This window comes from Eptesicus fuscus, chromosome 15, assembly GCF_027574615.1.
Source record: "Eptesicus fuscus isolate TK198812 chromosome 15, DD_ASM_mEF_20220401, whole genome shotgun sequence".
NCBI lineage: Eukaryota > Metazoa > Chordata > Mammalia > Chiroptera > Vespertilionidae > Eptesicus > Eptesicus fuscus.
This window is the reverse complement of record NC_072487.1, coordinates 48,350,672-48,364,471: the sequence shown is the minus strand read 5'-3', so window position 1 is coordinate 48,364,471 and position 13,800 is coordinate 48,350,672. Positions and strand designations below refer to the sequence as shown.

The following is a 13,800-nucleotide window of genomic DNA, read 5'->3' as shown; positions in this document are numbered from 1 at the left end:
CCTGCTTTTCCAGAGACTTGCATCTCCTGAAGGAGTCAAGCCAAGCACAACGTTCTCAAGTATTTTTTTTTTTTTTTCAGTTAAAAGAGTAACTTCAAAGGGTAAAAAGAGTGGGAGGCTTATCATAAGGTAATTAAGTCTCTTGCTGTGCTGGCATAAAGGAGGGTTCAGTCAGGGCTTAAGGGCCGGCCCCCAGGTTCCAGAAAGATCTGCACCACAGTTCACATTTAGACACAGCAAGGGATGAAGGGACAGCCATTGCAGGCACACGAATGAGGTCATGCCCACCTTTTTAAAAAATATATATTATATAATTTAAAAATTGATTTCAGAGAGGGAGAGAGATAGAAACATCAATGATGAGGGAGAATCATCGATTGGCTGCCTTTTGCACGCCCCCCCCCCCCCCACTGGGGATCAAGCCCGAATCCTGGGCATGTGCTCTTGGCCGGAATCGAACCCGGGACCCTGCAGTCCGTAGGCCGATGCTCTATCCGCTGAGGCAAACCAGCTAGGCATGCCCACCGTTTTAAAAAAATGTCTATGGCTCCCAAATTGTGTAACTAGGCGCCTCCGGGCACTGCAGTCAATTCCTGGGGGCATGATAAATATTTTAAATTTCTGATGAAACCAGCAGGTCGGGACACCAGGTGAGCTCCTAGCTCCAGGGAGAGCAGGGTCTCAGCGTCAGGTTGTACTGTCTTCCTTGCACGGACACAGCGGGGCCGTGGCGGTTACTGTGATAAGGAGCAAGAGCATTTTGAGAAAATGAGTGTTCAATCTGAGCCCAAGATGAAAGGAGCGGTGAGAACATCCCATTAGTACATAGTTGTGGTTATGTAAGAATGACATTACCCTATTAGTTTTCTTTCGATTTATGTGAATCACTCATTGCAACGGCTACGAACTTGTTAGGATATAAAGACTTACTAAGTTGTTTAGACTGAGCGACTTAATAAACAGAACTGTTATGTATTTCTTTTGCCCTGGGGGAACCATGAAAAAGTTATTGAGACACAACAGATGCTGGAAACCAAGAAAGTTAGGGTACTTCTGTCTTCCATTGTTTATTTGCAAATATAGGTGTTTTTTTTTGTTATGAAGTTAACACAGGACCATTTGAAATGTCTCAGCAATGTAGAAGGATAAATGGTAGAAAGTAGAAGTCCTCCTTCTCTCTCTTTTTTTTAAATTTTAATTTTTTATTTTTTATTAAGGTATTATATTTGTATTTGTACATATCTTACCATTTGAAGTCCTCCTTCCCTACTCACTCCCTCCACCAAGTCCCCCTGCTCAGAGCCGGCCCTACTTAATACCCTGGGGCATTTCCTTCCAAGCTTTTATCTATGAATCCATAAAAGGACATAAATTATTTGAAAAGTCCAGATGTAATCATCCTCCAGATTCTGTCACCTGCTTCGTGCACCTAACAATGGATTGTGAACACTCTTCCATGTGTCACTAAATCTACCACATTCTCTCAGACACCTGACTAATGCCCACGACGTGGATATGCCACAGGTCATTGGCCAGCCCGCTGCGGGGGGACACCGAAGGCGGTCCCGTTCCTTGCCATGGTGAAGAGCGCTGCAAGGTGTGTGCCTGTTCATGTTTTGTCTACTGTTACCTTCGAGAGGGACTTAGAGAGCAGCCCCCTCAGGACCTACACCACATGTCAGCTACCGGGGCCTCAGACGGTCCCCAGACACACACACATGCTTCTCTCGGTCTGCAATACAGCTTCCCCTCTTCACCTGTCCAAGTCCCAATCATTTTAAGTGATTGCCCCTGAAAAGCTTTCCCTAGTTTCCTTAATGTCCAGATGTCAGCGTTTCCATAGCGCCTGTGCGTCTGTCATAGCCGTGATTGAGACATGAGATGCTATTACATTGAGAAGCCAAAAAGAGAGAGAGAGAGAGAGAGAGAGAGAGAGAGAGAGAGAGAGAGAGAGAGAGGCAGCCTGAGGGCAAGAACGATCATTGTGCTGCCCGCAAGCTCCCTCCCACGGGCCTGGCACAGTGCTGTCCGAGCCAGGCAGCGATAAACACTTGATTGGCACGAAATCCTCTCTCATGCTCCTGATGTACATGTGTGTGCATCTGTGTGTACATGTGCTTGTGTGCCACATGCATTCTCTCTCTTAACTGATGAGAAGAGGCAACACAAAAGGAACAAAGAGTTAAGGGCTGTGTGCTCTGCACCGGCTATTTCCCGCTCACGTGTTCCCTAACATGGCCGTGTTCAACAGCCACTCTCCCGATTTTCATACGAGAAAAGCGAAGACCAAGGACTGTCAATCACATTGAGTGTGAAAGGTAGTGACAAGTTGCCGTCACATCCTGGTGACAGGGGTGGGATCTGAATGGCATTTTTATCTCTGCGGGAACTGCATCCAAGGAAGGAACAGGCACACCACGGGAAGGGAGCGACAGTCTGCCCGTGGGCGCGGCTGTCACTGTGCCGTGTCCGGGAATCCTGACAGCCCGTTTCCAGGGTGAGTCCACGTGAAGCCAGCTGTGCTTCCTGGGGAAATAATGCCTTCCTCTTACTTTTCTGCACATCTTTTAAGCTCCTCTAGAGTCCCCGTTATCTTTCCAAAAAAACCCAAACAAAAGGAGTAGAGGGGCAAAGCGGACCCCAGCCCTTCTGAGGGCGGGAGACCCACGAAGCTGCTGTGGGCGGAGCCTGGCGCTGAGGGCAGCGGGCACCTGCCTGCAGGTCCCGAACCTGGAGCTGCTCCAGCAGCTGCTGCTCCAGGCGGGCTCTGAAGAACGGGCTGAACTTGGCTGCTGATGCCAGGAGGGAGAAATCGTGCAACTAATGAGTTTTCCTCCAGCTGAGCTCAACTCAATGACAAAATCATCGGCTGAATGCCCTGTATGTGCCATTGCTGGGCCGTACACAGCAACAATACAAGTTTATGTTGGTGTATGTGAACTAGCACGGCCATCTATAGCATCAAAAATGTCGATGCTTCCTAATGAGTCCCCCTGCACCCCGCCCCCCGAAAAATGTTGAGGCTTTCCTATGAAATGAACCAGTTTTTTTTTTTTCTTTTTCTTAAATATACTTTTATTGGTTTCAGAGAGGAAGGGAGAGGGAGAGAGAGATAGAAATATCAATGATGAGAGAGAATCATTGATCGGCTGTCTCCTGCACGCCCCCTACTGGGGATTGAGCTGGCAACCCAGGCATGTGCCCTTGACTGGAATAGAACCGAGGACCCTTCAGTCTGCAGGCCGATGCTCTATCCACTGAGCCAAACCAGCCAGGGCTGAACCAGTTGTTTTTAAGCATGGAAGTCTAGGATCTTGTGGCTGGGCATTTTATAGAGCATACTTAACAAACGCACTATTTTGCCCTGAGGCATGAGGCGAATACCTGGTGCCTCCTTTAGAAGTAATGGTGAGACATGGTGTTCGTATGCCTCAGCAGGCAGACAAGGGCCAAGTCTAAAGGTATTCAAATGAGTGCCCCATGTTCCTTGAAGTCGCTTTTTATTCACTTAAAGACTCCTAGAAGGAAAGCCAAGGTCTTGATGCTTCTTAACATTACATTTGGCTTTCCCCTTAAGCCACTTACATAACTGACTTGGCAAGATTAGAATGGGATAAACTAAGAAAGCAACCAGCAGCTAATGGCTAAGACCTCGGATGTTGCCTTTTCATATTTCTAGAATGTGAAGATTACCAATTTCAACTTCCACTAGAATTAATCACATAATATGCAACAGGAATAAATTTTTTTGGCAGAAGTATAATTTTCTGCGTTTCAGATATTAATTCTTTTACCTCAAACAAATCATAATAAAATTTTGCTGGCATCATGCCTGCCATTTATAAAACAACATTTCCCGCCCGAGCCGGTTTGGCTCAGTGGATAGAGCTTTGGCACGAGTACTGAAGGGTCCTGGGTTCGATGCTGGTCAAGGGCATGTACCTTGGTTGCAGGCTCAATCCCTGACCCTGTTTAGGGTGCTTGTTGGAGGCAACCAATCGATGCGTGTCTTTCACATGGATGTTTCTCTCTCTCTGTCTCTCCCCCTCCCTTCCACTCTCTCTAAAAATCAATGGAAAACTATCCTCAGGTGAAGATTAACCAAAAGAAAAGAAAAGAAAAAGAAAAGGTCCATAGGAGGAATACTGACTGAACAATGAAGAGATGCAAAGAGAACTTGGACAAAATCCGGAAGCAGCCCTAACTGGTTTGGCTCAGAGGATAGAGCGTCGGCCTGCGGACTGAAAGGTCCCAGGTTCGATTCCGGTCAAGGGCATGTACCTTGGTTGCCGGGCACATCCCCAGTAGGAGGTGTGCAGGAGGCGGCTGATCAATGTTTCTCTCATTGATGTTTCTAACTCTCTATCCCTTCCTCTCTGTAAAAAAACAACAACAACAAAAAACCAAAATCCGGAAGCAGGTCAGGAGGCCCTTCAGGGGCCTTTCCCTCCGGCCTTACCTTGTTGGAGATATCCAAATCGCAGCTGGCCTCACAGAGGGCCACCACAATAGGCACGTTGCCATCCTTGCAGGCCACGTGGAGGGGGGTGTTGCCATGCCTGTCCTGGAAATTGACGAAGCTTCCCTGGCTGATGAGCGTCTGGATGACCTCCATCTGACACCGCCTCACAGCCAGATGAAGAGCGATGTGTCCATCCTGCAACAGACACCAGGGGCCATGAGCGCTTCCACTTGGCACATGGGCCTGGCCTCGCCCTTCCAGCCGCCACCGGGCCAGGTTTCCTTGGCGACAGACTCCCTACTGCAAAGGCTGAAGGGGGATCAGAAACCACACATGTTACTCCTGGGGGGTGGGGGAGAGGCTCCATACATTCCACTCTGAATAATCGGACTCTGCTGACCATCAGCGCGGTTAGTCTAGCCTTGGCCAGTGCCATCGGGTGGAAAGACTGGACACTGCTTTTTGTCTCTGGCTGTACAGGACTTAAGTAACAGGCACTCCAATGGCCTGTGCTCTCAAGTAGTTGAAAAACACCTTTAAGAACATTTGCTCAGCAATCTTTACAGCAGGAGAAGCTGTGAAAGTGAGGTGAAGGGATATGCTCAAGGGGTGTCCTATGTATGAAAAGCAAAGACAACATGCTTCCTCCCTGCATCCCACCAGAGACCAGCCTGAGGATTCCTTCTCCCTTTTATAGGATCCCCGGTGAGCAGATGTATTGCGTTCAGGAGCTGGTAGAGGGTTTTGGAAACATTTCTATACCTTATCTGTTCTAGGGTTTCTTAAGCTCAGCATAGTGACTGACATTTTGGTCCTGTCCTGTGAGTCGGAGGATATACTAGTGAGAGGCACCACCAGTCTTTATCTACTAGACGCCAGTAGTAACGCCCACGACGACCAATAAATGTCTCCAGTCATTCCCAAATGTCCCCTGGGGGCAAGGTCGCCCCAGCTGAGAACCACTTCTCTGCACCAAGAAAAGACTCCACAAATGGCAGTTACTAAATTAACTACAGTGCCCAAATCTAGCTATATAATGCAAGATCACAGCCTCATGTTAAGTACAAGCTCCCAATAAAAAACAGATCGTGTTGAATTTGCTTAATTAAAAATCGAACACCTGGTCTAGAATTGAGGTTCAGACAAGTAAGAGTGGTTTATTGTCTTTTACAAAATAGCAGGTGATGGAAATCAATAAGCCACCTATTTCTTTGTGTATCTACAAAGTCATAGTGCACTGCCAATCTTAGCCCTAAATGAGGGTTGTCTTGGGCTCAGCGATCATCACCGTACCTGCTCCCAGCTGAAAAGGCTAAAATAAAAGAGACCCGAGTCGTCTGATGAATTCCTCAATGTTGCTGCATGCCACACATGAATATTAATCATTAAACAGAATCTAGAAAAGCTCATGGAATCTTTGGGACAGAGAGGAGAAAGGATAATTACAATGTGCTGCATTCAAGTTCATTTTGGGTAAGCTAACTGCAGAAGTCTTGTGGTCCCTCCAGCCCCCCAGATCCCTTCTCGGTGAGCGTGAGGCATTCACCCACAACGTACCTTGTCAGAGGCATTAAGGTCGCCTCCGTGTTCAGCCAGACACTCCACAATGTCGTGGTAGCCCCTGGCGGAGGCTGTCAGGAGGGGCGTCTCTCCTTCTCGGTTCTTAATGTTCACGTTGCAGCCGGCTTCACAGAGGGCTTTGGCCACGGAGTAGTAGCCGTGCCAGGCAGCACAGTGCAGAGGGGTTTCTTCTTCCTGGCCGAGGCGACAAGTGCAGTCACATGAGAGGAAGTGCAGGCAAGGCGCGAGTCCCCGCTGAACTCGGCAGCAAAGTCAAGGCAATGGAGAGAATGAGCTGACAGCTACTGGAGTGAAACATTAGCCTGAAATTAACAGACACAGGCCTCTCCTTCATTCAGTTTGTTTCCTCAGCGCTTGTGCGTTGGATGCGTTTGGCATTGTCAGCATCTGAGCGACAAAGGACTTCAGGAACCCACTGGAACCGACAGCTCAGCTCTTTGGAACCATCGAGCCCCAGTGCAGGTGGAATTTTAGCATCTTTCTTACAAAAGTGCTTCGTTTACTTCATCTGAGGTGACTGATGGTAGGAGAGGACTTCTTTGAACAAGAATTCTCATAACAATCTTGATGCCTCACCATGTCTGCCATGCACTTGACAAAGATGAGTCACAGAAACTCATCATTGTATTGCTGAGGCAAATAAAAGTAACGGAGATAACCATGGTGTAATAGTCAGAGAGGGCTGGCCGTGGGGTCTATAGGGTTGTAAGGCTGTATATTCATGGTCAGCATCATTAGACACATATGTCTGCCTACGCGAGGCCATTAGAGTTAGTGGTTACTGACAGGGACTCTGGAACCAGACCCTGTGGTTTCGAATCCCAAACCCTAGAGCTCTCCCACTTATGAGCTGTGTGAGCTTGGGCAAGATACTGAACCTCTCCCTGCCTCAGTTTCCTCTTCTGTAAAATGAGAATGATAGTAACAGTCATAACAACTCATAGGATGGTCCAGAGGATTAAAAAGATGGATGTTAGGTAGTGCTTCTGTTTGAGGCCCTGCCCTCTGGAATCTAAGCAGAAACTTGGATAAAACTGGGAGGACTGGGCCATGTCACTGTCTGCCTGTACATCCATGCAGAGAGCAGAAGGAAGGGAGGACACCAGCCGCCGTGACCCACCTTGTCCTGGAAATTGGGATTGGAGCCACAGCTGCACAGTAACTGGACCACATCGGCGTGGCCGTAGCGAGCCGCCACGTGCAGGGCTGTCTCTCCAGACTGCAAAACAAACAGCCAGAGAGTCAGAGCGCCCCTGGGTGCAGGCTGTGGGGACTAGAAGGCATAGGACTGGAGGCCCGGCCACACACACCTGGCTCCACTTCCTTCCTTCTGGGGGTGCCCACCTCCCTCCGTCCAGATGGTGCCTGGGCCAGGGACCCTGAGGGTGGAGTGTCCATCACGGAGCTGGTGTTAAACCCACACGCCAGGCTCACCCTGTTGGTCATACAACCCCAGGTGAGACTGCCTTCCCTGGTCTGTGATGGCTGTTCTCACACTTTATCTACTGCTGCTTCCAGCTATGTGATTTCTTTAAACACAAAACTCCTTTCTTTAGTATTGGGTTCATCACCCAGCAGATATGTAAATGTACAGTTTTATTAACTAACACGTTTCTGATTTCACTGTCCAAGTGTAGAATCTCATTTCTTATATTCTCAGAGATTTTAAAACATCACTACTAACTTTCAGTGAATTAGCAATAGAAGCAACTTCCATAAGGTATTTTACTTAGAGTTGCAAAAAAAAAAAAAAAAATCATTAGAATAAACTGATTAAAACAAAACAGATACCTTATTGCCACCTGACAGAAAACTGCCGTAATAAATACACTTGTCTTTGATGTGAATGTCATTCTTAGATTGGTGCAGGGCACAATCCATACGACTGTGTGTGGCAGCTCTCACCAAACGTGACACCTTCTGCTGCAAGTGTCAGCAGCAGAGATGGGATGCACAGTAGGACCCATAATGGGTGAGAAGGTAGGAATCCTTCTCACCTGGGGCAGGTGCAGGACTGTGGGATGGGCTGAATGGAACCTGAATAGGTGAAAGTAAGGTATCTTGCCGAGTCAATCATTTTTATAACATCTGTGCCCCCCAAGCCTTACTTTATGTACACTGTCTCATGAACCCTCCCAGTGCCAGTGACTGCATTGTCAGCCCCTTCGAAGATGAAGAGTGTGGTCAGGAGACACGCACAAGGTGAGCCAATGTGAGCTTCAGGACTCGGGTCTCTTTCTGGCTGTCCTCCTATTAGAACTTAGAGTTTTCCTGCTACTCATGCGAAGTAATTCACGGCTTGCAACTGTCCGGCAGATTTCAGCTAAAAGCAGATTTTAACATTAGACCAAGCCACCGGCAAAAACGAATTTCTAGATTAAATTCTCTGTAGGAAGATTTGGGTCCTGAATCCTTGCTCTTTGGGTCCAGAGGTGCGCGGCAAGACGAAGCTCAAATGCAGCCTTTCGTTACTTCCCCCGTCCCTAAGAAAAGTGGCCTTACCTTGTCTTTAACATCCAAAGGGCATTTGTTCTCATGGAGAAATTTCAAGGTGTCCACGTGGCCGTGCCGGGAGGCCCAGTAGATGGCATTGGATCCACCCTGTGCAGAGACCAGGGTGGAGTCACACTTCCAGAGCGGAGGGATCTGAATGCACGTCGCTCAGACACGCTCTACGCCCCTTCCTCTGTGACGGCAAACTCCACAGGAGCACCTTCCATGAGGAATAACCCCCTCTCCCCCATTTCATTTATTTTTGCATAGGGATCGAGGTTATGTGAAATGCTAACATTCCAGGGAGCTGCGGGGAGAGGATCAGGGCGCTCTGTGTATGATCTTCGCAGATGTTTTGGGTAACTCTAGAATTACGTTAAAATAAAAAGTTGTTTCTCTTTTCCTAACGCCTTCGCTCGAACTTCTGGTTGGAATTCCCTGTACTGCCAAGGGCCAGATCTATTATACGAGTAATGACTATAAACTGTTAACCAATGTGTCTACACTTCCAATGCGATTCACACCTCCAAGCATATCATCGTTCCCCGTGGCCCTAATAAACAAGCAGGCAAATACATTTCTGGGGGGACGAATTAGACAACGAAAACTTTCCCAACTGTGACATCTTACAATAACACTGTTCGGTAAGTGATCAGTGAGGAGGAAAATCCGGGGTAGTGCGCACGGAAAGGCTGATACCCAAAAACAGAGCCCAGAGAAAGATCAGCGTCTTCCTCCTGCTCTACAACACCTGTTCGCTTGGACCAGGCTAGTTAGGCAGCTCATCTTCCTTTATAGGAAACGGAAGGAGAGCAGACATTTTATTTTCTCTGTTGCCTCTAAGATGAGAGGCATTTGGGAATACTTAAAAAAAAAAATTAATTTATTTGCAATTAGACAGAATGATAACCTTATCCTGGACATCGATTCTTGAGCCTCTTTTGATGAGCAACTGTAGCATCTGAATATTTCCACAGCCAGCAGCAATAAGTAACGGAGGTGTCCCATGCTGGAATAGGCAAGAAAACAAAACAAAACGATTTTTCAGGGTTGGTAGGAAAAAAAAATGCCCAAATTATCACTGCTATCCCACACACCTTCCTATGTCTCAACAGGTGCATAAGGACTGCTTCATAACAGGAATGGAAGTTAGTCAGAACACAGCATGCTTCCTCTTTTGGTTTCACAATCAGAAGGTAGCATTTTCATGTGTGGGGTGAGTACTTTAAATTTTCATGGTTAGAGGTGTAATTGGTGCATGTGGAATGGCCTTGCATGAAGAAAGGCTCTCAAAAAGGCCTTATTTCTAAGTCATTTCACTCTCTACAGAGAAGTGAGTTTTCCCACAGGATGGAGCTTGCAACTAGAAGGGAGAATGAGGAAGCAGACAGGGTCTCTCCCCCTGGGACTTGGAGGTGCACAGTCACATGACACCCCCCCCCCCCCCCCCCCCCCGCCCGCCTTACTATCCCTGATAGAACAGGATCAGACCTTGTTGGGTTGGTTAACATCATAGTTGGACAATGAGCCCAGGAGGTGCTGCAGGCCTGGGACATTGTCATCGTTGATGGCATGGATGATGGCTTTCATCACGAAGGAGTCTTCCTCATCCTCGAGAGAGACAACAAAGAGAGTGTTATAACATGTCCTCGGATTCGCAGGCTATTGAGATGAATGAGAACCCGAGGTCTGGGAGGAAGAAGTCTTCCCACCCGGAGTTCCTACACGGCTTGGGTCCCTCTTCTTCCTTTAACTTTTCTTTCAATAAATGTCATTTCTCCCAACTGATTATTCAGGATGGTTTTAATGTATAATATTCAATCATTCTCATTCTCTTATATTAATAGTTTTATCTTCTCTTTGGTCCCACAATTCCCAAATCCAGCCTTCCGCCTCTTCCTCTCCCTTCTTCTACCTTGCTTCTCTCCCACTTCTTTTTTCTTTTTTAACGTATACAATCTCCTGTTACACTACAAGGCTAGAGCTTGGCCTCAGGGAAACGACTAACTTCGGGGAGGTGGGGGGAATAAAAGAGCTGGTGTGTGCTGATGTGTGATCCTGCCCTTGGAATCCCCAGATTCCACTCAGGAAACGCCGACTATTCAGTTACAGGAGTGGCCTGGTTCCCACAGAATCACCCTTTCTGCCTTTCCTGGAGTTCCCTTTACCTCCAGGGTTAACAAAGCCCTGTTGTCTGACTGTCAGAGCAAAGTCTTGTTGAATTCAAATATGTCCAGTCATATCTGAAGAGTCAATCTGTGATTAGGTTTCAGTTTGGATTAAGGGGGAAAAATTATGGAGCTGTTCTCAAGGGCTTTGTTAGCATTGTACTGACAGTCAGTCCAATGCTAACAAAGCAAGTGGCTTTAGCCTCCTGGTCTACCACAAACTACACCAGCAAGCCCTGCTGCTTTTTCTCTAATTGTGTGTGTGTCTTCAGGGAGAGGATTATCTGCCCCTTTTGTACTACTACAACCCAAGAGTCTCCCAGGTCAGTGGCAATAGAAGGCTCTCATTTCAGTTAATAAAAATTAAAATGAGCTCTTCCCTCTTCTACTGACCAGGCTCTCTTTAATCAAACTGTGAGTGTGGGAGGAGGTGGGTGGTAGTGTTGGAGGTAATGGGTGGGAGTAGGTATAGTGCCAATCAAAACACACACAAAAAAAGGACGAAGAAGCAACAGAGGACATACATCAGCCATCCCAACTCCCTATCCTGAGACGAGGAAGGGTAAGTCTGACATTTACAGGACTTCAGGTTTTCGGAGTTGTCGAACAAATCAAACAACCTAGATATGCTAAGTACACAGTGCTAAGAAAGAACCTCACCAAGGCAAACAAGTTTGCTTACCAGAGTATCATCGCTTCTGGCAACACTCATGTTACTTCTGGACAAGAACGACCTGGATAATCTTTGGCACAGTGATATCAAGCGAACTGATTGCTTAAAAAAAGAAAAAAAAAAGAAAGAAAGAAGAAAAAAAGAGGATAACTAAAGGGGGAGAGGAGGAGGAAGAGAGTTTATGCAACAATATTCAAATCAGTGCAAGTGACAGTCTTTGAGATGGCATTCACTGCTGATAGCATGCATTCTCGGGGGCAGGCATCCCACGAGTAGCTGGAATGTATTTGCTTAAAGAATAATTCTACATACAGGTCTTATACATCAAGACAATAGGATAGAGAGAAAGTCTCCCTCTGCCTTTCATTATTAAACGACAGAACTGGATGCCCTCCATCCCTTTTCCTCTTGATATTTTGTTCTTGGTTCTTTGAGGAATTAGCTCTGACCCTAGCAAAACCCTTGCACATCCCCCCCTCAGAGAAGCATAGCACGCAAGGGTCTTGCCCTGTGTCCTTGGTCCCAGGCAAGCCGGTAATGGTAGACCATGTGACTATCAAAACTCATACAATTGTTGGAAATGCACAGGAAACAGAATCAGCAAGTCCCTCAATGTCAAATAATCTTACTTTCCATTTTTTCCGGGCTGCGAACTTCTTGAATTTCTCCATGTTTACTGCTGATGCTTTTCTACTAAGTGCTTGTTGGGTATCTTTAGGCTAAAATGAAAGTCCAAGAAAATATTTACAGCTTTCAAATTACAGAAACATGGTACATGACCAATTTTTTGAAACCTCTCATTATCTGGAATACTTGCTTACACATTTACCTTGCTAGAATAACAAAACATATTGAAACAAAATGCAAGATCTAGGAACCTCGTCAGCAGAGGCTAACGCTTGTGGCTAAGGATTGGCTACATTTATAAAGACTGGATGTTGCGGCCTTGGCTGGTTTTGCTCAGTGGATAGAGCATCAGGTCTGTGGACTGAAGGGTCCCAGGTTCAATTCTGGTCAAGGGCATATGCCTGGGTTGTGGCCTCGATCCCCAGTTGGGGGCGTGCAGGAGGCAGCAGATCAATGATTCTCTCTCATCATTGATGTTTCTCTCTCTCTCTCCCTCTCCCTTCCTCTCTGAAATCAATAAAACATATATATGTATATATTTAAAGAAGAAGAAGAAGAAGAAGAAGCAGAAGAAGAAGAAGAGGAAGAAGAAGAAGAAGAAGAAGAAGAAGAAGAAGAGAAGACTGGATGCTGGATGTTGGGGAAAAGTTGAAAAGTTGAGCTTGGAAGTCTGGGAGTGGCAAGATAGATGGTCAGGCCATGTTCTGAGGCATTTGAACTTGAACATCAAGTAATTTAGAGCTCGGAGGCACCTCAGAGGTCATCGAATTAAGCCTGTCTGGCAGCATTAGCGTGCCTTCTGTTGCACCTTTTTCCAGGAAGCTCTGCCTCTGAGAGAGACATCATTGCCTTCTAGCAAGTATCTGGGCCTGGTACAGGCAAAGAGTTCTCCAGCTGTGCCAGACCTGCTTTTGTAATGCTAGTCATTGCATCACAGCCTGCTTCTTGGTTCCCTGATTGTCTTCTGGAACTGCCATGTTCCCCCACCCTCAGGCCTTTCTGTTCTCGCTGAAGGAACTTCAGGTCTTTTGTGTGCGGAATTTTTATCAGAGTTTATTTGAACCAAACTGGTGCCAGGGAGCAAGATTTCAAATGCTTCTGGGAATGACATTTTCAGTCTCTTTTATGCATCTGAAATCAGGGAGGGAACATAAAGGAGATTATAGGATGATGGGTGAAAGCAAGGTGGGGATCGGATTACAGGAGAGTTAACAAGATTATGTGCTCTCCTGAGGGTGGTTATCCCTTATTTCAAAGGTGTGTTAACATAGATACACAGCAAACAATGGACCCCTGTCCATTGCTTAAGGCAGAGATAAACCTCTTACTAAAAAAGTGTTATGCCTGGGGTATAACTACCCACTATGACCTATGACCTGCCCAGTTAGAAATTTATAATCAGATCGCTCAGTGAGGTTACTTTCAGAGGACCCCTTTTCATCCACAGCAACTTCCGTTATTTAATCTAAAAGCCCGAAGGCATCAGGCAGGCAATATAAAGGTGAAATGCCACCAAGATGGCGGCATAGTTAAACAACTAATCTGCTGCCTCACACAACAATTTCAAAAATACAACTAAAAGACAAAAACGTCTACCTCCCAGAACCACGGGAAAGCTGGCTGAGTGGAAGATTTACAACTAAGAAGAGAAAGAAGCACAATCACTGAAAAGCTGAGGTACGGAGGCACGCGAATCGGGCCGGCGGCGGGCGGCTGGGTGCGCGGCTTTTCTTCAACCCGCAGGGAGACAAGCTCCCAATCACTCTGAAATCCAGTTTCTGGGGACACTCGGGGGA

The 13,800-nt window shown here is 46.7% G+C and overlaps 1 protein-coding gene across 1 annotated transcript in view; it reads right to left on the bottom strand.

Moving 5' to 3' along the window:
• Window positions 1-13,800, bottom strand: part of DAPK1 (death associated protein kinase 1) — a 161,311-nt gene that overhangs the window by 31,317 nt on the left and 116,194 nt on the right. Inside the window, exons 10-17 of the mRNA XM_028146199.2 lie at window positions 12,007-12,096; window positions 11,387-11,479; window positions 10,028-10,147; window positions 9,447-9,545; window positions 8,546-8,644; window positions 7,164-7,262; window positions 6,020-6,217; window positions 4,460-4,657 (exon numbers count right to left, since the gene is read on the bottom strand). Coding sequence (XP_028002000.1) covers window positions 4,460-4,657; window positions 6,020-6,217; window positions 7,164-7,262; window positions 8,546-8,644; window positions 9,447-9,545; window positions 10,028-10,147; window positions 11,387-11,479; window positions 12,007-12,096 — 996 coding nt within the window. The remainder of the gene's footprint in view (window positions 1-4,459; window positions 4,658-6,019; window positions 6,218-7,163; window positions 7,263-8,545; window positions 8,645-9,446; window positions 9,546-10,027; window positions 10,148-11,386; window positions 11,480-12,006; window positions 12,097-13,800) is intronic.